The sequence below is a fragment of the Lepidochelys kempii genome, chromosome 27, assembly GCF_965140265.1.
Source record: "Lepidochelys kempii isolate rLepKem1 chromosome 27, rLepKem1.hap2, whole genome shotgun sequence".
NCBI lineage: Eukaryota > Metazoa > Chordata > Testudines > Cheloniidae > Lepidochelys > Lepidochelys kempii.
In genome coordinates, this window is record NC_133282.1 from 18,741,165 (window position 1) to 18,762,221 (window position 21,057).

Below are 21,057 nucleotides of genomic sequence, written 5' to 3' on the forward strand. Positions count from 1 at the left end.
CTGGCAGCACCCTTCCCTTCACCGGAGCCACTCTGCGGTCCCGGGGATCCCTCTCCCCCCAGGAGCCACTCAACGCCAGCCTGGGCCTTAGCTAAGACACTTCCCCCTTCCTGAGGCTGCTCTGGGAGCAGCTCCATGCCCAGACACTTGGGTAGCCATGAGCCACTGCTGAGCTCTTGGGTCCCTTGTCCATCCCCTTGGCTGGGGACAGAACGGGGAGCCTGGGTGCCCTTGCAGGCTGGTCCCATTCCCCTGGAGCTGTGCCTCCCAGCTGCCCCTGTCCTGCTCCCCAGGTTTTTGTCTGGTGGAGGCCACGTGGTGGTCCACGTGCAGCTCCCAGGCGTGCCAGGGCCTGGGAGCAACAGCACCAGTGTTAATGGAGCGGAACCAGGAAGCTGTTGGTGAACCTGCTCCGATCTGCTGCCCTGGGCCAGCCCGCAGTGTTTACGACCCTGAGCCAGCCAGATCCAGCGCGGGGCCGGTTTGCTCCATGACCTCCCGTCCCCCAGAACTGCTCTGCCCCCTCGCTCAGGGCAGGGAGGGGCATGGCTCGGGAAGCTGGTTCTGCACTGGGCTCTGCCTGGCCCATGAGGGACTGGTGCTGGGTGGTTCCACTCACTCTGAGCCACTGGCTCTCGCCTGCCTGAATAGGGGTCTCCGTCCCCGGGGTGGGGGGTGTTTCCTCAGGGCCCCTCCCTGTGGGGTCCCTTCCACGCTCAACTTGCGGGTACTGGGAGCTGGGTCCCAGGAGCCAGAGGGCAGCCCCAGATCTCTCTCGCTCGCTCGCAGGGCCAGTCTTGCCTCAGTCCGGCCCCCGGCACGTTCAGGGACGTCTGCTGCCAGAGCTAAAGCACAGAGGGTGTCTCAGCGGCTCGGGCACAGCCTGGCCTGGGACCTGCCTGACGGTTGGGGTGTCTCCCTGCAGGGCATGAAACCCAACAGCTTCTACAAGGTGAAGGTGCCAGAGCTGAAGGAAATCATAGAGGGCTGCATCCGCATGAACAAGGCCGAGAGGTGGGCGCGGCAGGCCGCAGGGCTTGGGGGTCCTTTGAGATCAGGTGGGGTGGGGCAGGGCTCGGGGGGCCCCTGGGGTTGCGGGGGCAAGGCTGAGGGGTTGGAGGTCTCTGGGGTGGAGGGAGCTGGCTGGGTTGGGCTGGCGGCCCGGGTTCCAGATGAGCTAAGGTGCCCCGGTGCGGTTCGGTCCGTGCTGGGCGCTGCCCCTTGGCGCCAGTTATGCTGGGTGGGGTGCTGTTGGTTTGCAGGGAGCCGAGTTGCGCGGGGCTGGGTGGGGTCCCTGTGCCAGGTGGCCCTTTCCCGTACCGGGTTCCCCGTCTGGGCAGCGTCCCCCTGGGGTGCCCAGGCTGCGCCAAGCCCTGCTGACTCTGGCCTGTCCGCCAGGTACACCATCCAGGACCTGCTGGAGCACTCCTTCTTCCAGGAGGACACGGGTGTGCACGTAGAGCTGGCCGAGGAGGACGACGGCGTAAAGTCCGGCCTCAAGCTCTGGCTGCGCATGGACGACACCAAGAAGCTGCATGGCAAGTACAAAGACAACAACGCCATCGAGTTCCTCTTCGAGCTGCACAAGGACGTGGCCGAGGAGGTGGCCCAGGAGATGGTAAGTGCCCACGTGGGGAGGGGGAGCAGCCCTGACCCCACCTTGGACAGGGAGACAATGATCTGCCCCGCAACTCTCCACGTACCCACGTGGGAGCCGCTCACCGCTGGGATCTGTGCTGCTGTCCCGGGCTTTTCCTTCCCTGTCTGTAGTGGGCGCTGCTCCTTGTGCAGGGGGCAGTGGCCATTCCGGGGCAGCGACCATCTTACCCTCTGCCTGGGCTGCCCCCGGCGCAACTGAGCCCCACCCCCTTCGTCCCCCCTGCCCTTGGTGCCCTGACCTCGCCTGTGCCTGGCTCACTGCCTCCCTGGGTGCCCAGATTGCTCTGCCAGGCTGTGCCAGGGCAGGGGCTGACCTGCCCCCCACCCCCACTGCAGGTGACCCTGGGCTTTGTGTGCGAGGCGGACTACAAGCTGGTGGCCAAGGCGGTGCGGGACCGCGTGGTCGCCATCAAGCGCAAGCGGGAGAAGGTGAAGCGGGCGCAGGATGAGCTGCTGCGCCAGGAGCAGGAGAAGCAGCCGGGCATCCTGCCCCTGCTGGAGGAGCTGAAGTGCCCCCCGGTGCCTACCACCCCCCAGCCCTCGCCGCCCACGCCTGGCTCCGGGGACTCTGTCTTTGGGGGCACCTTCCCCCCGGAGCCCGAGGAGCCCGAGGCAGATCAGCATCAGCACTTCTTGTATCGGCACACCAGCTACTCGTCCACCACCTGTACGTAGACCTGGGCGGGCACCCTCGTGCGGGGCGGGGGAGGGGTCTGGCTGGCATTGGCCGGGGGGGGCATGGCTGGCATTGGCCTGCGTCTCCCTGGGGCGCAGCTCCCAGCCTCTTGGTGGTATCTGCGGCTGGCATTGCTGGGAGCCTGGAACCTGGCGCCCTGGCAGTGATTGCTCCTGTTTCTCTCCCGTTCTCCGGGAAGGGGGGCGAGAAACGGCAGCTCCCAGGGGGGAGTGCAAGAGCTGTTGTGGGGAGTTTGCCTTGGCTCCCCGCCATGAACAGCTGGGAGCCAGGGATTGCCGGCTGGGTTGGGCTGGATTTGGTGGGATGGGCACCTGGGCTGGCCACTCACCCTGCTCTCTGCTTCCCAGCTGACTGCGAGACGGATGGGTACCTGAGCTCCTCTGGGTTCGTGGACTCCCCAGACCTGTCCCACTGCCACTCTGGCACCTTCTCCACCGGGGACCCCTTCAGCCCACCAGCTGTCCAGTCAGAGAGCTGCTTCCCCGTGGTGAGTGGGGCCTCGCGCGGCCATAGGGGCACCTGGAGCTCCCCTCTGGGGGGCTGCTGGGGATGCCTTGATGCCCCCTCACTCTGGCTTCTGCCCTGCAGAGCATCGCGGTGAGCTCGCCTACGGAGCGCCTGCCGTCTGCCCCGGCCAGCGAGTTCTCTTCCCCAGTGGACAGGTACGTCTGGGCCCTGCTCTGTCAGCAGGGCGGTGGCAGAGTGGCCATGGCCCCAGCCTTAGTGGGAGGAGTTGTCCCCCCCCGCCCCCCAGGAGGTGGTGGCTGGAAGGGGCTGGGACTGGCCACTGAGATGGGGATTCGGGGTGAGTTACGGGGCGGCTTGGGCTGGGGCAGGGGGAGCTTGGGGCATGATGGGCGCAGGTGGGGTCGGGCCTTAGTAACTCTTGCCCCTGTGTTGTGGTGCTACCTGGCGCTGGGGCTGCCCCCCAGCTACGCGTCTGACGTGGCGTCCGGCCTGAGCGACGGCTGCGACGGGCTCTCGGCCGGCGAGCGGAACGCCAAGCTGCCGGCCAAGCGGGCCGCGGGGAAGCTGCTGCGGCGCCGAGCCAGGTCAAGGCTCCGCATCACCAACGTAAGCGCCACCAGGCGCCTGCCTGTGTCCACGGGCCCCGAGGGGGCGGAAATGCGCTGTGAATGGGGAGTGTGGGGTGGGCGCTGTCGGGGGGAGGTCAGGGTGGCATGCCTGGGGAATAGCTGCTCCTGGGCCCATCTCCCCGGTTCCAAGCGGGTCCCGGCCCCGGCTGGGCACTCGGGGTCCCGCTCGCCTGCCCATGTGGATGTGCAGTTCACAGGGAAGGACGCGGGGGGCAGAAGCGCCGACCGGCTCCTCACGTTTCCATTGCGGGGGCAAAAGGGCCCCCCCCAAACCCGCGGGGCTCGCACAGGCCTGGGACAGCAAGCACTGCCCCCCCCCCCCCGGTGTGTTACCTGGCTCCCGGCGGGGCAGGGTGGCATGGGGGGGGTCTCCGCAGCTGCCTGAGAGCTGCCCCTGCCCTGCAGATCTCGGACAAGAGCGACCGGGTGGTGGAATGCCAGCTGCAGACCTACAACAACAAGATGGTGACCTTCAAGTTCGACCTGGACGGGGACAACCCGGAGGAGATTGCGGCTGTCATGGTGAGTGTGGGGCCCGGCTGGGCTAGGCAGGGTTTGGGGGGCCCGCGCCCAGCACTGACCCGCCTGCTCGGCCCCGCAGGTAACTAACGAGTTCATCCTCCAGTCGGAGCAGGACAGCTTCATCCATCGAATCCGGGACATCATCCAACGCGTGGAGACCCTGCTGCGCAAGGACGGGCAAGGTGCTGCCAGGGCAGATGGCAGCCCGCAGCCCGAGAGCCTGTCGCCCTCTGCCGCCATCAACGGCCTCCCGGTGAGTGCCCCTCCCTGGCCCCTGTGAGCGCCCCCCGTCCCCTAGTGAGCAGCCCCCTCCCCCCTGCCTCCTGGTGAGTGCCCCTCCTTGGCCCCGGGGAGCAGACCCCTGTCCCCCCACCCCCCTGTGAGCGTGCCCGTTGAACACCTCCCCTCACTCTCCAGCTGCCCAGTGAGCAGCCCTCCCGGCGAGCGCTCCGCCCCCGTCCGTGTTCTAGCTTCCCGGGCTCTGCCGGGGGGTCCCAGTGTGTGGGGCGCGTGCAGGCAAGAGCTTGCCGCAGCCCCAGCCTGGCCCATCACAGGCGCTATCTCTTGTTGGCAGGCGCAGCTGCAGCTACAGGATCTCTCGCGCTCCATCTCGTCCTCGTCCTCGCTCAGCGGTATGTGCCTGCCACCCCCTGCCTCCCTCCAATGGGGTGCCCCTTCCCTGGGCCTGCGACACCCCCTCCCTGGGGGGCTGGGCCACCCTGTGCTGCCCGCTGGCTTGTGATGGAAGCATGTCCGCCTTGAAAGGGCGGTTCCTGTGGCCAGTGGGTGCCCGGGCAGCGGTAGCCAGGTGGCATTGCCCTATGCAGGGAGAGGCCTGTGCCACCCCCTGGCCAGCAGCTGCACAAGTTGGCCCCAGTGGGGGGAGGGCTGCTGCTGCTCGGGAGCATCGGGGCTGCACGGTGCCAGGACTGACGCCCTGCCTCTGCCTCTGTCCCAGACCTGGGCTGCAGCAGCCCTGGCCAGTCGGAGCCGTCTCCGGTCCAGCCCTCGCTCAGCGGCTCCCCCTTCGAAAACGACCTCTTCAGCCTCGCAGGCACCCCGCCAGGGACCCAGCCACTTGGGCTGCAGCCTCTGCTCCCAGCAGAATCGCCAGGTACTGGCTCGGACCCCGGCCTCCCCACCTTCCCCGGGCCCGGCCATGGCCCCACTCGGCCGGAGAGGCTCCTGGCGCCCAGCCGAGCTGGTGGCTGGGCAGGGCTGGAACGCCCAGGCTGCGCCCCACCAAGGGAGCAGCCAGCGACAGGGGGAGTGAGAGGGAGCAAGCGGGTGTTGGAGCAGGGATATGGGGACCCTAGATGGGAGGGAAGGGGAAGCACCCAGCCATGGAGGGGGGACATGGTTAACCCTTCCCCCCCGCCACATGCTCACCCCTTTCTCCCTCACAGGTTCCCCCAGTGCAGCTGCGTGGAGTTGGCCCTCCTTCTTAACGGCGCCCGGCCTGGCCCCGTACCAGCTGCCAACATCCCAGTCTTTCTCACAGACTGCCGTGCCTGGGCCCCAGGCTGTGGGCTCCCTGCTGCCCACCACACCACCCAGGGGAGGCCTGGGCCCCCTGAGCCCCCCCAGGAACAGCACCGCACCCACTGCGCTCCCCTGGTCTCCTGCCACCTCCCCCTTGTTCTCGCTGGCTGAAATGGTCTCCCTGGCAATGATGAGCATGGCCCAGACGCTGCTGCCGTCCATCTCCTTGGCTGTGTCCCCGCCGGGTGGGCCCCTGGCCTCTGCACCGATCCCTCGCCCATCGGCGCTGTACCTGGGGCCGGCGCACTTCACCTCCCCTGGCCCCGCAGGCCTGGTGGAGCCAGCACCACGCTGCAGTGGGACCCAGGAGCCCACCAGCTCCCATGTCACAGGGGGCTGGGGGCCAGCTCTTGCCCCTCAGGGCCTGGAAAGAAGCGGCACCAGGGAGAGTCCGCTGTCATCGGTGAGAGCTCCTGCTGTGGACAGCGGCTCGGTAAGCACCCCCCAGAAGGGCCATGGGCACTGCAGCATGAGGTGGGTCAAATAGCTGCCAGAAGGGGCTAGGCTGGGAAGGCCCCAAGACCGTGGGGGGTACAGCCAGGACATGCCCCCTGGGGAGCCCCTGAGTGGCATGAGACCCTGGCTCTTGGTGTAGGGCTGGTGGGAAGGGACCGGCTGCAGGCCATGCCCTCTGCTGCAGCAGAGCTGGCAGAAGGGCCCCAGGGGGCAGGTCCTGCTGGGACTAGTTAGAGCAGCCCTGGGGCTGGTGTTACTCTGGGGGATGAGCCGCTGCCCCTGGGCTGGGGCAGCGCTGCTGGCTCGGAGCGAGGCCTGGAGCAGCCTGTTAATCCAGAGGCTTGGGCCTGAGCCAAGGAGCCGCAGCTCAATCTCTGGCCCATCTGCTGCTGGGGATTAGGTGGCCCTGGATGCTGCTGTGGACCAGGACCCTGCATGGGGGCGGCTTGGTGCTCCCTGGCCTGGCTCACCGGCTTCTCTCCTAGGTATCGCCCTGCTCCCTGAAACCCAGCAGCCACCTGATCGTCTCAGAGTCGCCCGCCCCCGGCACGGTCAAGGCCCGGCTGTCCCCCATCAACGAAGGTAAAGGCCTGTGCCAAGCAGGGTTCAGGGTGGCAGCTGCTGGTTGAGCTGTGATGCCAGCCCTGGGTGGGGACAGGGCTGGCATCGCAGAGTGTCTGGTGCCAGTTCTCCCACCAGTGCAAGGAGAGCCACGCCCGGCGCTCAGACCTGCCCTGGCCCACCCTGAGCCGGCTCCCTGCTAACCTGCCCTTCCCCTTTCGTTCCCAGAGGCCAAGCCCCAGATTCTGGGCCGGTTCCAGGTGACCACATCCAAGGACCCAGCCAACAGCCCCCTGGGGCAGCCGAGCCAGAGTGACCGTGAGCAGAGCGGCCCGGAGCCCTGGGAGGGGGTGGCTGGCACCTCCTCCCAGCCCTCAGTGCCCAGCTCCTCCGCCCTGGAGGGCAGCACGAGCTCCGACTCAGACTCTGTCCCCGACACCCCGGTGCAGGACCCGGACGAGCTGCTGGCCGAGGAGGGGACGCCGGTGGTGCTGGCGGACAGCGACCAGGAGGGGCCCGCGGAGGGTGGTGCCGAGAGCCCTCAGCAGGCCGTGGTGAGCCCGGTGTGGATGAGCTACGCCCGCAGCATGTCCTACCTGAGCAGCGACGACACGGAGAGCGAGGACGAGGAGATCTGGGAGGAGCTGCAGAGCCTGCGCCAGAAGTGAGTGGGGGACCGGGGCTAGGCCTTACCCATGGCTCCCGCGACTGGCACGTGCTGCACTGCCGGGGGGGAGTGGGAGCAAGCTGAGCCTGCTGCAAGCGCCTCTGGCTCCAGGGAGGGGGCAGGCTCGTCCCCTCTGCCCCAGCAGGGCAGCTCTCAAGGGGGCTCCAGGCCAGTGCTGGGGAGCTGTCACCCCAAGTCCTGCCCGGGGTGGAGTAAGGCAGCTTCCTGCCAGTCTCCTCCCTGTGGGCAGCGGGGCTAGAAACAGGCATCTGCCCCCTGCCCTGCTCTGCCTGACAGCCCTGCTGTCCCCAGGCACCTCTCGGAAGTGCAGACGCTGCAGGCTGTGCAGAAGAGGGAGATCGAGGAGCTGTACTTCCGGATGGGGAAGCAGGCCCCCCCGGGCATCGTCTCCCCGGCCGCCATGCTCTCCAGCCGCCAGAGACGCCTCTCCAAGGGCAGCTTCAACCCGTCCCGGCGCAACAGCCTCCAGCGCCTGGAGCTCTCACAGCCCACAGGTACCCGGCCCGCTGCTCCCTGCTGGCCCCTGGCCCCCGCTTGCTCCCTGCTGGCAGCCCCCCCCGCTCTCCTCGCTCTCTCTGCCCGGGGCCCCTCTGCCTCTGCGCTGTGGGGAGCTCTCTGGGGGCCACACCCTGGGCTGCATGGAGGACCCTCAGGTCTCCGCCCTGGGGGAGGTGGCATTAACCTGTGTGTTGCCTGCTGGGGGAGACATCCCCCCACGCCAGGCTGTGCAGCGGGCACCTGGGGGGCTGCTCCGTGGGGGGAGGCAGTGGCCCCCGGCCCCTCACCCCGTCTGACTCCCAGCAGGGATCATGCGCAGGAACTCGCTGAGCGGCAGCAGTACCGGCTCACAGGAGCAGCGGCCGAGCAGAGGGGTGTCGTTCGCCGGAGACCTCAGCCGAATGGTGAGAGCAGGGGGCTGCTGGGGGCCTCCTGGGCCGTAGGGTCCCGTCCCACCGAGCCCCAGGCTGGCACCTCTCCGTGGGACACGCTCCCTCTGGCACAGAAGGGGTTGTGTTGGAGCATGTGCTCTGGTGTCCCCGCACGCCCCAAAGCGACACGGCCCGGGCGCCCCTCTGTGGAGGGGCACGGGGCTCTGAGCCCCCGAGAGCACGCACAGGTGGCTGCTGCCCGTAGGCCCCTCAGGGTGAGTTCCCCCTGCTGGGAGTCAGCGCCCCCTTCTCCTCTCTCTGCAGTGACCAGCCTGCCAGGACTGATTTTCATGGACTACCTCAGCCACGCGCCAGCTGCCATGGAGGGGTGGCGAGAGGCCCTGTTGTGAGCTGACCAGGCAGCGCCCTGCCCCACAGGCTCCTCCGTGTGTGGAGACAACGCTGGCACTGTGGGGCAGGGGTGGCGGCGGCTGCTGCTGCTGGGAATGGAGACGCCTCCTGCCCTTGTGTGCCCCTCCCAGCTTTGTCCCAGCGGAGCAGGGCACTGGGCACATGGTGTCGGCTGTGGGCGCCCGGAGCGTGGCCAGCAGAGACTCCTGGCTTTGTCCCACAGCCCCGGGGAGGATCTGCCCTGCCCGCACTGGGCCCCACGTGCCTGTGTGAAGTCTGATGGTGGCAGCACTAGGGTCCCAGCCAGCCCGGTTCACGCACCCCCAGGTTTGGGGGCTGGGAAGGAGACTGAGTGGGGTAGGACCCGTGACGGGGTAACTCCCCATCACCGAGCCATGGGGAGCCTTGCTGTAGAGCGCCCCCTCGTGGTGTCAGCTGAGACATGCTTCCTGCTGAGCTAAGTCCCAGCCCTTCGCTGAACCCCTCTCCCCGTTCAGCTCCTCGCTCTTCAGGTGCGCTTCCAGAATCCTTCAGGGACAGCACCAGAGCCACCCCCACTCTCAGGGCAAGTGCCACTGTGTGGGCCACCATGGACGCAGGCCCAGGCTGCCTGGGGCATGGCTGGTCTTGCCTCTCCCTGGACTCATGCCCTGGATGGATAGCACTTGGTCCTAGTCCCTGGACACCCTGGGCTAGGCCCCTGGGCTCATGTTTGCCAAAGGCAGGGCCTAGGTTGTAGGAAATGCATGTGCAGACACCATCCCTCCCCTTTATGGCAACTCACCTTTGTGCTTTACTCCTGTCAGGAGCCACCGCCCCACTGCAGTGAGAGGGGTGCTGCCCCCTGCACAGGGGCTGCGTTCTCAGTGCCTCTTTGCCCCAGAACCATAAACGAGCAGCAGCAGGCCAAGTGCATTTACACCCTCGTGCCAAGCCATTCTCCTGGGCAACGGGCATCAGGCTTGTATGTGCAGCAGGGAGCCTCAGAGCTCGGCTTCCGCTGTGGCCCCATGGCTGCAGCGGGAAGCCCTGCCTCTCCATAGGACACAGACCTTGTTGTAAAAGGCTTTTTAGAGACTGTACAGTGGTTGTGAATAAAACAGATCAAATGGCGATCGCTGTCTGCATGGTGCTTGGGGCAGGGGTGTGATTACAGCAGCTGGAGCATCTTGTAACCAAATCAGTTCTTCCTGTAGGATGGATGTGGGTGGGAGGTTTTTCTCAAACTGAGGAAAAACCCTGCTGGGTCCATGGCGGGGTGGGAGTGGGAAGGTGGCCAGTAGGTAATATACCTGCTCTCCCGGCTGTCCACCTGTAAATTCAGGACATAGTACAATGAGCTGGAAAATCTCATTTTCCTGCCCCCCCAACCCACTTTTACTTTTAAGCCTCTTAAGTAAATGTGGGCTGCATGGAACAGTCCCTGAGGCACAGAGCTGGCCTCCTGCCACCACCTCAATAATCAACTTGGAAGCACATTTTCCAGTGGCCTTTATTGGAACATGAAAAAGGCAAAGATAACTGCAGGCACTGGAGCTGCTCCCCTGGGCTCAGGTCTGCTCTTCACGGGGGCAAAGGACCGAGTGTTTCCCCTGCAAGCTGGGCCAGGGGCATTAAGAGCTACCCTTTCCCTAGGAGCCTTTTCTGGCAGTGAGGAGTGTGGTTTGTACCCCTTTTCCCAAGGGCAGCACACCACCTTTGTATCTAATTCAGTGGGCCCTGGAGGCAGCATACAGGCACCTTCCCCCCGATTACTTCACTAACAGGGTTTTTCCTCTCCCTGGAGTATCTGAGCAGGCGCACAGGAATCATTAGCTGAAGGTCACACAGGCAGCTCACCACAAAGTTGGTTTTATTCATATCCTCAAAGTTGCATCACCTTTTAAGGAATGAGTCACTGACTTCCAGGTCTAGTGCCCACTTCTCCAAGGCCCAGTAAGGTCAATGCCTCAAGCACACTGACCTGTGGCAATGACTGCAGAACAGGGCCCATGGCTTGGGCAATCCAGTGCTTCCCCCATGGGGCCGGGTCCTGGCCCCAATGCAGATTGAACTGAGATTGTTGCTCAGCCAGAGGTTAAGCACAATTCACTCCAGGGAACTCTGCAGCCATGTGCGACCTCCACAATGCACTTAGAAAGGCAGGAGCAAGTACTGTCCCTGCAGGACTTAATCTCTCCCCCAGAGGCCAGCAGGCACATTTCCATGTATCAGCCTCCCCCATGGCTCTACTCTTCCCCCCAACCCCCCACTTCACCAGGGGCTCTTCACAGCCTGGGGCAGAATTACTCCAGTGCTACATCCTCCTCTGCCTGCAGGTGGTAAACAGGGTGTGGCACTCCCAGGCCAGGTACCTCCCCATGCTTAGTCTCAGCACCAGGAAACAAGGAATTCATGATGCAGCCCTATTCAGCCCAAGAATCATAGAATATCAGAGTTGGAAGGGACCTCTGGAGGTCATCTAGTCCAACCCCCTGCCCAGAGCAGGACCCATCCACAACTAAATCATCCCAGCCAGGGCTTTGTCAAGCCTGACCTTAAAAACTTCTAAGGAAGGAGATTCCACCCCCTCCCTAGGTAACACATTCCAGTGTTTCACCACCCTCCTAGTGAAAAAGTTTTTCCTAATATCCAACCTAAATCTCCCCCACTGCAACTTGAGACCATTACTCCTTGTCCTGTCATCTGCTATCACTGAGAACAGTCTAGATCCATCCTCTTTGGAACCCCCTTTCAAGTAGTTGAAAGCAGCTATCAAATCCCCCCTCATTCTTCTCTTCTGCAGACTAAACAATCCCAGTTCCCTCAGCCTCTCCTCATAAGTCATGTGTTCCAGGCCCCTAATCATTTTTGTTGCCCTCCGCTGGACTCTCTCCAATTTCTCCACATCCTTCTTGTAGTGTGGGGCCCAAAACTGGACACAGTACTCCAGATGAGGCCTCACCAGTGTCGAATAGAGGGGAACGATCACGTCCCTCGATCTGCTGGCAATGCCCCAATTTATACATCCCAAAATGCCATTGGCCGCCTTGGCAACAAGTGCATGCTGCTGACACCGGCAGTGCCGTTGCAGCCAACAAACGTGGTCCTAGACACTTCCTATTTTACCACCTTTCCCCATTTGCTCTTAAATAGCTACAAAGTGCACCAGGGGCTGCTAGGCCAGGCCTCAGAGACCCCATTTAAGCTCCCACCTGTGTATTTCCACCAACAAGAAGATATTACAGGGATGACAGGTTTCAGAGTAACAGCCGTGTTAGTCTATATTCGCAAAAAGAAAAGGAGTACTTGTGGCACCTTAGAGACTAACCAATTTATTTGAGCATGAGCTTTCGTGAGCTACAGCTCACTTCATCAGATGGTGCACCAACCCCCATCCCAAGTGCCCCCCAGCAGGCCCCACTTGGGGAGGCCCAGGGCTAGCATTTCACAAACCCACTCTGGTGAATCATTTAGACAGGTTTATTGAGGCCTTGGCCCACCTGCTGCAGGGGGTGACTAGCAGAGGAGCACGTCAGGGAAGAAACCTGGTGCTGCTGCACCACAATCTGCAACTGCAGCCTGAAGGTTGGCAGGAGCCTGGTCCGCACAGGGGAGGGAACCCCTCTCCCCCACACACTGCAAGGACCCCCCCCCCACCAGAGGGAGCGCCAGGCACGTCAAAGGCAGATGCAACCCAGGAGGGGTCAGGCTGCGGCGGGTCCCTGGCACATGCGTCAGTTCCAGCTGGGTCCATCCCAAGTGGGGAGCAGCCCCGGCCGGCTCAGGGTCTCAGTTCACCGGGGTCTTGGCAGCCTGGGCCCGGGCAGCCTCGACCTCCTGCTCCAGCTCGTCCAGGAATCGCTCCTGGGAGATCTTGTAGAAGGTGTAACCATCTGGGGAGGGGCCGCTCAGGAAAACATGGAGGGGGGGGAAATCAAAGAGACACCACCAGAAAGCCCCCCCCCGGCCCTTCCCTGCTCCATGGGGCTGCTCCCCCCCTGGAGTTCCCCCTCCTCCAGGCGTTCCCCTCCGCCCCCCTCCCTCCCCCGGGGGGGGCACACGCTGCCCCCACCCATCCCCCCTCCCCGGGGGTCCTCCCAACCCCCCCTCCCCCTCCGGGGGGGGGACACACGCTGCCCCCACCCATCCCCCCTCCCCGGGGGGGGGACACACGCTGCTCCCACCCTCCCTCGGGGGGGGCACACGCTGCTCGGGGGGGCCGCGCCGCCCGCCCGCCCGGATACAGATGCCCAGCACCACCGCGCCGATGCCCAGCCCCGTCAGCAGGTTGCGGCCCCGGAGCCGCCGCTGCAGGGCCCGCTGGCGCAGCGCCCCCTCCGCGCGCTGCACGACGCGCCGCGGCTCCGGCTCCGGCTCCGGCTCCGTCCGCTGCGCGCCCCCGCCCGGCTCCCGCGGCGCCGCCATCTTCCCCGCCGAGCCGCGCCCCCCGCTCGCCCGCCTGACTGACTGACTGACTGAGCGGCACGTCACATCCGCTGCGGGCGCGCGCGCGGCCGTCGGCGTGAGGCGCGTGCCGCCACGTTCGATGAGGGCGCGAGAGCGGCCGAGGTCCGGACCTGTGGCCAATCACCGCCAGGGGCCCAAGTGCGCCCGCCCGATTGGTTACGCGGCCCACGTGACAGCGAGCGCCACGGCGGCGTCTCTTGTGATTGGGGGCGGGGTCAGCGGCTTCAGGGGCTCCTGGCGAGTTTTTAGGCGGGAAGAAGTGACTCACTAGGGCGCCTCGAGCGACCGCCACGTGACCCGACGCAACGGGCAACGGCGTCGTGTGATTGGCTGAGAGGCGGCAGGCGAGGCAGCGAGGCGAGGCGAGGCGAGGCGATGAGGAGGGAGGGAAAAAATGCCCCCGAGCAGGCGAGGCTGCCGCGGCCTCCAGCTCCCACCGTCGGCCTGGGCCCCCCCGACACCTCCCTTCCCACGCCCCCCAGCCCTGCCCAGGCCCAGGCCTGGGCCGCAGGTTCCCCACCTCGCCGCGGCCTTGCACCCGCCCTGGGGGTCGCGGAGGCTCTTGGGAGAGGCCCCGGCTGCCAGGCTGCGGCCTGGGGGAGCCGGCACGGAGCCGCCAGCTGGCTGCCAGGCCGGGCCCTCTCCGGCTCCAGCCTCCTCCGGGGGGACAGGCCACCCTGCCTCCGCCTTGCACCCGCGTGCCCTTGGCGCCCCTGGGGCCGCAGCTCGGTCCTTTTGCCGTCCGCGGCGCCCCAAGCGGCACGAGGGGTGGACGGCGGTCACGGGTGCCCCAGCGCCCCGGGGTCGGGGCGTCGCTGGCCGTTCTGCCAAGGAAGCACCAGGCTGGTTGAAATCCCGTTCTCCGGCCCGCCGCTGTGACGGCCCCCGCCGCACTGACCCAAGGGCGCACGTGGACACGTGTGGACTGTCACTAACTCCGGCACGATTCCGGTCACACGCAGGGCACACATCCAGACTGAGGAGGTGCAGTTTCTCCGTAGCAAAGTTCCTGATTATACCGCCGCCTTATTCCAGGCACTGCCTGGTGCCCTTGCTAATAATTACCGTAGTGGGCACGGCTGCAGTGCTATCCAAATAACGCTGTTATTATTTTATTGTTTGAGAACTGGCCAGAAGTGCTGAGATGAGCTCCGAGGCACAGGCAGTGTCTAGGTTTCGCACCCCGGAGCCAGTCTTTGGAGTTGTTGCTCCTGAGATCATTGAAGATACTTTAATCTGTTTAGCTACAGAAAATGAACAATATCTGAATGAGCTGTCGGATCAGGCAGGATGCTTCAAAGAGACCCAGATAGTGGGTGAGAGACGCAGATCTTTGTCAACCTGTGTATGTTTGTGTGTCTGTGTCCACATGCCGTGAATGCCTGGTTTGTGCATTTGTACACACCGTGTGCTTACAAATCCTTATCCTTCAATGAATATTTTGTAATATTCTACAGAGCACAGTGCAGATCTGTGTTAAATTTACTCTGCTCTAAAGGTTTAGGGTGTGTGTCTGAGATTATGGAAATCAGTACATAGGACTGATTCTCACCTTGTTTTACACTGGAACAGGAGTTTCTGACTCATTTGGTATGAAGGGCCAAATTACATAAGGTATTTTACAGATTATGAAACTACCTTTACAGCATCCTATAAAGAAGGAGCAGAAGGTTCAAAACTAGAGATAAAAGTAAAATACAAATTAATTATGCTGCTGAGCCTCTGCTGCCAGACTGCAGGTGCACCAAGGTGTTTTCTGCGTGCATGTGGTTCATTCTTGAACTTTAAGGCTCCCAGAATACAAGGATTACTAATGTTTTTATATGAAAACTAAGCTGGCTGTAGGCTGGTATTTGCTGTATACTTATGTAGTTATACACCACAGTAGGAAAATTTCTTTATGATCAGCAATAATGTAATCTACAGGGAAATTCATGAATTTACAAAACTATTAGTAAATATACAGACATGAGGGGTTGTAGCAGCTGCTACAAGTGTGAGAACTCTTTAGAGTGGGGTTTCTAAGGTAACCAACATGTCAATTAAAAACATGAATTTGAGCTAACATCTTGTGAGCAAAGTTAGAAACAAATGTTTAAAAAGCATAAAAGCAAATGTGGGATTAAATCAGAAAGTATGAAAATGAGAGAGTTCCTGGTGATATATTCTTGGCTGCACCTTTTACCCCAAATAAAAACATTTGTATGGTATTTGTTCTTGTACACTCCCATCCAAAAATGCTCTGTCCATTCAGGCAGTGACATTAAAGGGGACCTGAGTATGGTGACTGTTGTGTGGGCCAGCAGTGGTTTGGTCTTGCTATGATGGCAGTCTCTGTTGCCTGTAATGAATGGTAACAAGTCAAATGAGGTCTAGTTAATTCCTGGTTTTAGCTAGAGGATGCTGCTTTATTAGCTTAGGTGCCACAAGTACTCCTTTTCTTTTTGCTTTACTAGTAACATCCTCTGTATAAACTCGCATTAGTGGCCTCTCTACAAAGGCTGACTCAGTTATCATGTCTGATTCCTTATCGTCTTGCTTAGTTACTTTTACTTTTTGATAAAGTGTGTCCATCTTATCCATCAGTTCTAGTGATGACTGTTAATTGCACTTTTTTGCAGAATTTGTATTTCTTTTGTGTGAAAAATGGTTCCTGGACCAATCTGCACGATATCAAGCAGTTGAAATATTTGAAAGGTAACTTCCCAAGCAAAGACAACATGCAATTCTTATACGTGTAGTAGTTGTACTGTATGTACTCTGCACTGCTCGGGCAGAAGATATGGAGTATCTTTATATCTGCAGCTTTGCCTTTCCTGTCATTTAATTACAAGTATAATTGGTATGTATATTGAGAGTAAAGTATTCTGAATGCATGTAGAAGGTATTTTTCCTTTTGTTAGCAAAACACAACTTTTCTGAGAGCTGATCTTTACATAAGAATGGTCCTGCTGGGCAACCCCAATAGTCTGTCTAGCCCAATACCCTGTCTCTGACAGTGGCCAATGCCAGATGGTTCAGAGGGAATGAACAGAACAGGGAAATGTTGAATGATCCTTCCCTGTCGTCCAGTTCCAGCTTCTGTCAGTTGGAGGTTTAGGGACACCCAGAGCATGGGGTTGTGTCCCTGACCATCTTGGCAAATGATGAACCTATCCTCTATGAACTTACAAATCCTTTTTTGAACCCAGTTATACTTTTGGCCTTCACAGTATCCCCTGGCAACAAATTCCACAGGTTGACTGTGCATTGTGTGACGAAGTACTTCCTTTTGTTTGTTTTAAACCTGCTGCGTATTAATTTAATCAGGTGACCCCAGTTCTTGTGTTATGTGAAGGGGTAAACAGCACTTCCCTATTCACTTTCTCCACAACATTCATGATTTTTATAGACCTCTGTTGTATCTGTATTCTTCTCTTTTCTAAGCTGAACAGACCCGGTCATTTTAATCTCACTTTGTATGGAAGATGTTTCATACCACTAATTATTTTTGTTGCCCTTTTCTGTTCCTTTTCCAATTCTAATATAGCTTCTTTGAGATGAGGTGACCAGAACTGCATGTAATATTCAAGGTGTGGGTGTACCATGGATTTATATAGTACCATTATATTTACTGTCTTCTTATCTATCCTTTTCCTAATGGTTCCTAACATAGTTAGCTTTTTTGTCTTGCAGGTTTATGATTAAGCATGTAGAAGAGAGCTATAACTCTACCGCAGAGTCAAGGATAAACAATGAACAAGGAGAGGGCAACATCTGGGGCACTTTGAAAGCACAGATGTGTGACACATTTGTGCTGCGGCTTGTGTCTTGCATTCAGCTTGCAAGCAAACTTTCTTTTCACTACAATGTGAGCAAATTAACCACTTTCTTACACTAGATTTTTAGCAGTACAGTATACTCTTACTTACTTAGATTTTGATCTTATCTAAACTCTGAACCAAAGGAGTTACTGTTTCAAAGGACAGCAGTGACTATGTAATCCAGGATAATTTTGGCATGGGAAATCTAGATCCTCTTGCACTGGGGCACAGTAACTGTTATGCCTCTGGAAATTGTACACTGCACCTTCACAATGAAAGAAGTTAACACAATTTTATTATTTAGAGTAACCATGACCTGTACCATTTGGTTCTTAAGTACACCACGATATCAAAACCCAGCATTGTTAATGGAGGGAGTCGCCAGATGATGCCGTTACATAGCTTTACAAGTTCATTTTTTTAGTATGTGTGATGCCCTATTCAGTCTGAAGAAATGCTGTGTTGTTAGTATTGTGATGTATTTTCTTTTTGAGGAAAATATTGCAAGCAAGAGTTTTCTCTCTGCCTTAATCTCTCTAATTAGAGTCGGCCCTTGGGACAAATATACTTCCTGGGAAGTGGGCAATGGTGTTAGGGCTGAGATTGCAGGGGGAGGGCTTTGCCTGTCTGCCATGTGTAACCACTTCTGTTCCAGGACATGTGTATATTGTGTAAATAAAAAAAGTTAAACTGATAAAATACCTAAACTCAGCATCCCTGATTTCTGCTCCAATGGGGCACAGCCCTGCAAAACCCCAAGATGTGCTACTACCTGGCAAAGGGTAATAGTTTCAGCTTGCATTTTCCATTTTTAGCTTAGAAGGCAAGTTAAACACAAATTCTATTAGTTCTCAACTCAAAAAGAAACTATTAACAGCATACCATCATGCAGGTTAACTTCTGAGAGCTTGAGAGAACACATCTTACAGCAGCAGTTTTAGTTTTAAAAATAACCCATCACTGTTTTTTCCAGATAATTAACAATAACACAGTTCTGAAATTTCTACAGTCCTTAGACTATTCATACACAAAACAGAACTTGGTGGAGTCAGAACTTGCCATTCTGAAGGCTCTACGCTTCCAGATCAATGTGCCAACTCCTTTTGCCTATGTTGAGTTGCTTCTGGAGGTGTTAGGTAAGAGTATTAATAAAAGGGAACTGTGTAGAAATTAAAAAAGACTAAATACAGTTACCACTAGACTCTGAAACAATCTCAGATTTAATCGTTTGTAAAATCTGGTAAAATCAAGCATGAAGTGACAGAGAGAAACTTGCCAGTGTGGTGGTTATTAATGGAAAGCCCAAAGCTTCAAAGTGTTCTTCCTACTCTGGGGTGTTTCCTAGGGTGAGTCCTGGGCCTCATTTTACCTGTCAAATGATAGAAATCTGCACAAGAGCCTTCTACCATTGACTGACACAAGCAAGAAACTTTACACATCACAGAGTGAGGAGCCCAGCAGTTAGCATCCAAGAAGAAATACATCTGGGCAACTGGTCTTCTGGCTGTTTGGCAAGATGTTATAAGATTAATATTATTAAAAGCAGTTCTATAAGGCCACAATTTTTCCAAAGTGAATTGTGATTTTTGGGTGTCGTACTTGAGACCTTTCAAAGGGGCCTGATTGATGGAATTTGCTGAGCGAAGTCAGACCCTTTTATGAAGTCTCAAGTTTTGGGTGCCTCACCTTAAAGTGGTCACTACTGAAAATCTTAGCCATAAGCAACTCAGTACACAAGACTGCCTTGGTTATAATGGCTAATATTTTTCATAATCTAGTTTTCTGGATCATAAAATATATAGCTGACCATGTGTAATCTCCACTTTAGGACATAATGGCTGCTTACTTCCTATGAAACAGTTGCATAAGATGTGCATGCACCTATTGGATTTAACTTATCTCATGCGGAACATCATCTATGATACTTTACTGAAAATATCTATTGAGAATTCAACACCAAGTGAACTCCAGATGTAAGTACCACCTATGCCCTAGGACACATTTGAAGTAATAATGATTTTATGCTCAGAGGGGAGGGAAAAAGCATGTGAGGGTCACATATTCTTGTGCATTTACCATCTATCTGCTGCAGTTTCATAGTTTGACACATTATGACGCAGCAGATACAGATTAGAGAAAGTGCTTAGTATACTGAGAAAATATGAGTCACAGTTATTTGCAATACAACTCAACAGACCATTCTTTGTGAACTAAGAATCTGGGACTGAGGTTTCTGGATTTAAGTTGCTAATTCTATTAAATGTCAAGAAGTATACAGTGTGTCCATACATGACTTCCTTTCCATAGTAAGTGGTATTTGGGAATAATCGGTTCTAAGTATGACTAACTTAATTTGCCAAGTTTTGATCCCAGCTCTGACAGTGACTGTTTGTCATCCTGGGTGCACTGCATCTTTCTCCATCTGCAGAACAGTGATATTTACCTGCCTTTTAGGCTGGCATTGATCAATAAGTGTTTTCAAAAGAGCTTTGAAGACAAAGTACTACAGAAGTGCCAACTACAATAAGAGTTATTAGCATACTCCTCAAAACTAATACCAGTTTTTCTAGCCTTTTACAGTTTGTGGTCTCAGTTTTTCCACATGCTTATAAAAGTCAAAATGCTTCAGCAACATTGCTGTAGAATAGGCAGACTGGGAGGATCTCTCTTATCTTTAAGAAAATGCAGCCAAACAAATAAGTAGTGGGAGAGTGGACTTTCAGTTGAAGATATTAGTATCAGCCTGAAGTGGCTTTTAAAAGTGTTAATTTGTATGTGTGTTTTGTAGATTAAAATGCTACTAAAATTGTTTACCTCCAAATACACAATATCAATGCTACAACACTCAGCTGTTGAAATACAGAACAGTTTCAGTTTAAAGCAGCTATTACTACTGTTTTAATTATACAGAGCAAAATTTTTGTCAGTAAAGGAAGATTTCATGCTCTTGGCAGTTGGAGTCATCAGCACAAGCGCTTTCATACTAAATCCTGAATACTGGAATCAGGTACTGCTAGACAAGAAATACACAGTGCAGTTCTTAGGCTTACATGAACTAAAAACGTTTTGCATCTTTTACTGTTTACACAGTACAGGGAGACAGGTGTGTTGCACTGGGAGTATAATAAAGGTGGAGTCCTTTAATATATTAATACTGCAGGGCAAGGGGAGGTTGGGAATTTAACATGTGTGTCTCGTTACTTTTCAAACCTATTCTGAGAAGCCTGCAGCTTTCTTACTCTGAGTCCTAGAACATGCTGTATCCAAAGGCTTCCATTGACAGAAGGGGTGGGGGGAGAGAAGTAATCCCATAAGGCACCAATCTCCCCCCAAACAGCCAGCCTGTGTTTTATAATATAAAAGAGAGGTCCTATTTAAAAGACGTTAGTTGCTTTAAAAAAATAAATTCTTCCCCTTTAAGGGAGAAAGCTTCCACTACCAGGATCCTCAATTGGCAATTGCAGAGGGCTAGTGTTTTTTTTATTTGTATTCCCATAGCAGCTAGATAGCACAGTATTAGAGCCCTAGGGTAGATTATAATTAAGTTTTTGCTTTCCTTTACATATACTCAAAGATTTAAGATCTAGAACTACTGCTCTGTTGCCCAAAATAAGGAAGAATTTTTTTTTTAAGGTTGTGGAACATTTAAATTGCATCACTGGCATTACCACACAAAGCATTTTAGAGTTTTCATATGCAATACTGAAGCACAGTGTTGGCACCACTAATCCAAAGAAGAACAAAGGAACTAGATCTTCAGAGAACTATGTTGTACCTCCTACAAAATAAACTTGGCTTTTCTATTGCAACCTTTGCTACGTATCAGTGTCCCCAAAGCCACGTTCCACCCACTAACTTTTTGTAATAGATGCAGGTGGTTTTGACTTGTAACTCATGTAGGATGAACTTTTGTTTAGTTGTTATGTAGCAGCTGTCAAATATGGCATTTAAAATTGTTAAAAGTGGCCTTTGCAAACTATCCCCTATACTCAATCTGAAGTAGTGACATGGGGAGTAAAATGCTGCGATTGTGAAGTGTTTTGCTTTCGGGAAAATGGTTATAGAAATGGCAGCGATAAGTCTACAAACTGTTCTACTGTGTACAAGTGCTACAAGCTGGGCAAGGCTTTCTTCACACAGTTGCTGTTGTGCAGAAGCAGTGACTGTCTTGAACAGTTTACAATATCAAGATTGTTCCTTCCGCCTCCCAGATCTAGTTACCCCCACAGCCCAAAAAGAAAGTCAGGTAGGTAGTCTGCCAGTGTTGACAGGGGAGGGAAATGCAAGTCAAATCAAGCAGCAC

At 56.6% G+C, this 21,057-nt stretch overlaps 3 protein-coding genes across 7 annotated transcripts in view; 2 read left to right on the plus strand and 1 right to left on the minus strand.

The window, feature by feature from the left end:
- Positions 1-9,615, plus strand: part of WNK4 (WNK lysine deficient protein kinase 4) — a 26,380-nt gene extending 16,765 nt beyond the window's left edge. The window contains exons 5-20 of one of the 5 annotated variants that reach the window (XM_073326051.1): positions 926-1,014; positions 1,399-1,618; positions 1,996-2,326; positions 2,704-2,843; positions 2,945-3,018; positions 3,289-3,430; positions 3,859-3,975; positions 4,055-4,228; positions 4,550-4,607; positions 4,934-5,089; positions 5,382-5,950; positions 6,459-6,555; positions 6,763-7,198; positions 7,514-7,716; positions 8,024-8,124; positions 8,416-8,507. In XM_073326051.1, coding sequence (XP_073182152.1) covers positions 926-1,014; positions 1,399-1,618; positions 1,996-2,326; positions 2,704-2,843; positions 2,945-3,018; positions 3,289-3,430; positions 3,859-3,975; positions 4,055-4,228; positions 4,550-4,607; positions 4,934-5,089; positions 5,382-5,950; positions 6,459-6,555; positions 6,763-7,198; positions 7,514-7,716; positions 8,024-8,124; positions 8,416-8,418 — 2,910 coding nt within the window. In that variant the 3' untranslated portion in view covers positions 8,419-8,507. Of the gene's footprint in view, positions 1-925; positions 1,015-1,398; positions 1,619-1,995; positions 2,327-2,703; positions 2,844-2,944; positions 3,019-3,288; positions 3,431-3,858; positions 3,976-4,054; positions 4,229-4,549; positions 4,608-4,933; positions 5,090-5,381; positions 5,951-6,458; positions 6,556-6,762; positions 7,199-7,513; positions 7,717-8,023; positions 8,125-8,415 lie in introns of all 5 variants that reach the window. The other 4 variants (XM_073326047.1, XM_073326049.1, XM_073326048.1 and 1 more) reach the window with 4 other exon arrangements.
- A 2,185-nt stretch (positions 9,616-11,800) lies between these two features.
- COA3 (cytochrome c oxidase assembly factor 3) lies at positions 11,801-12,954 on the minus strand. The gene is made up of 2 exons (XM_073326055.1): positions 12,729-12,954; positions 11,801-12,377 (listed from the first exon to the last, which is right to left on the minus strand). Exons 1-2 carry the CDS (start codon positions 12,907-12,909, stop codon positions 12,274-12,276), a joined length of 285 nt encoding a protein of 94 aa, XP_073182156.1. The 5' UTR covers positions 12,910-12,954; the 3' UTR covers positions 11,801-12,273.
- Positions 12,955-13,032: 78 nt separating this feature from the next.
- On the plus strand, positions 13,033-21,026 carry CNTD1 (cyclin N-terminal domain containing 1). Its single transcript, XM_073326056.1, has 7 exons — positions 13,033-14,267; positions 15,573-15,648; positions 16,627-16,801; positions 17,728-17,890; positions 18,583-18,727; positions 19,665-19,761; positions 20,388-21,026. Exons 1-7 carry the CDS (start codon positions 14,096-14,098, stop codon positions 20,541-20,543), a joined length of 984 nt encoding a protein of 327 aa, XP_073182157.1. The 5' UTR covers positions 13,033-14,095; the 3' UTR covers positions 20,544-21,026.
- Positions 21,027-21,057: the final 31 nt, after the last annotated feature.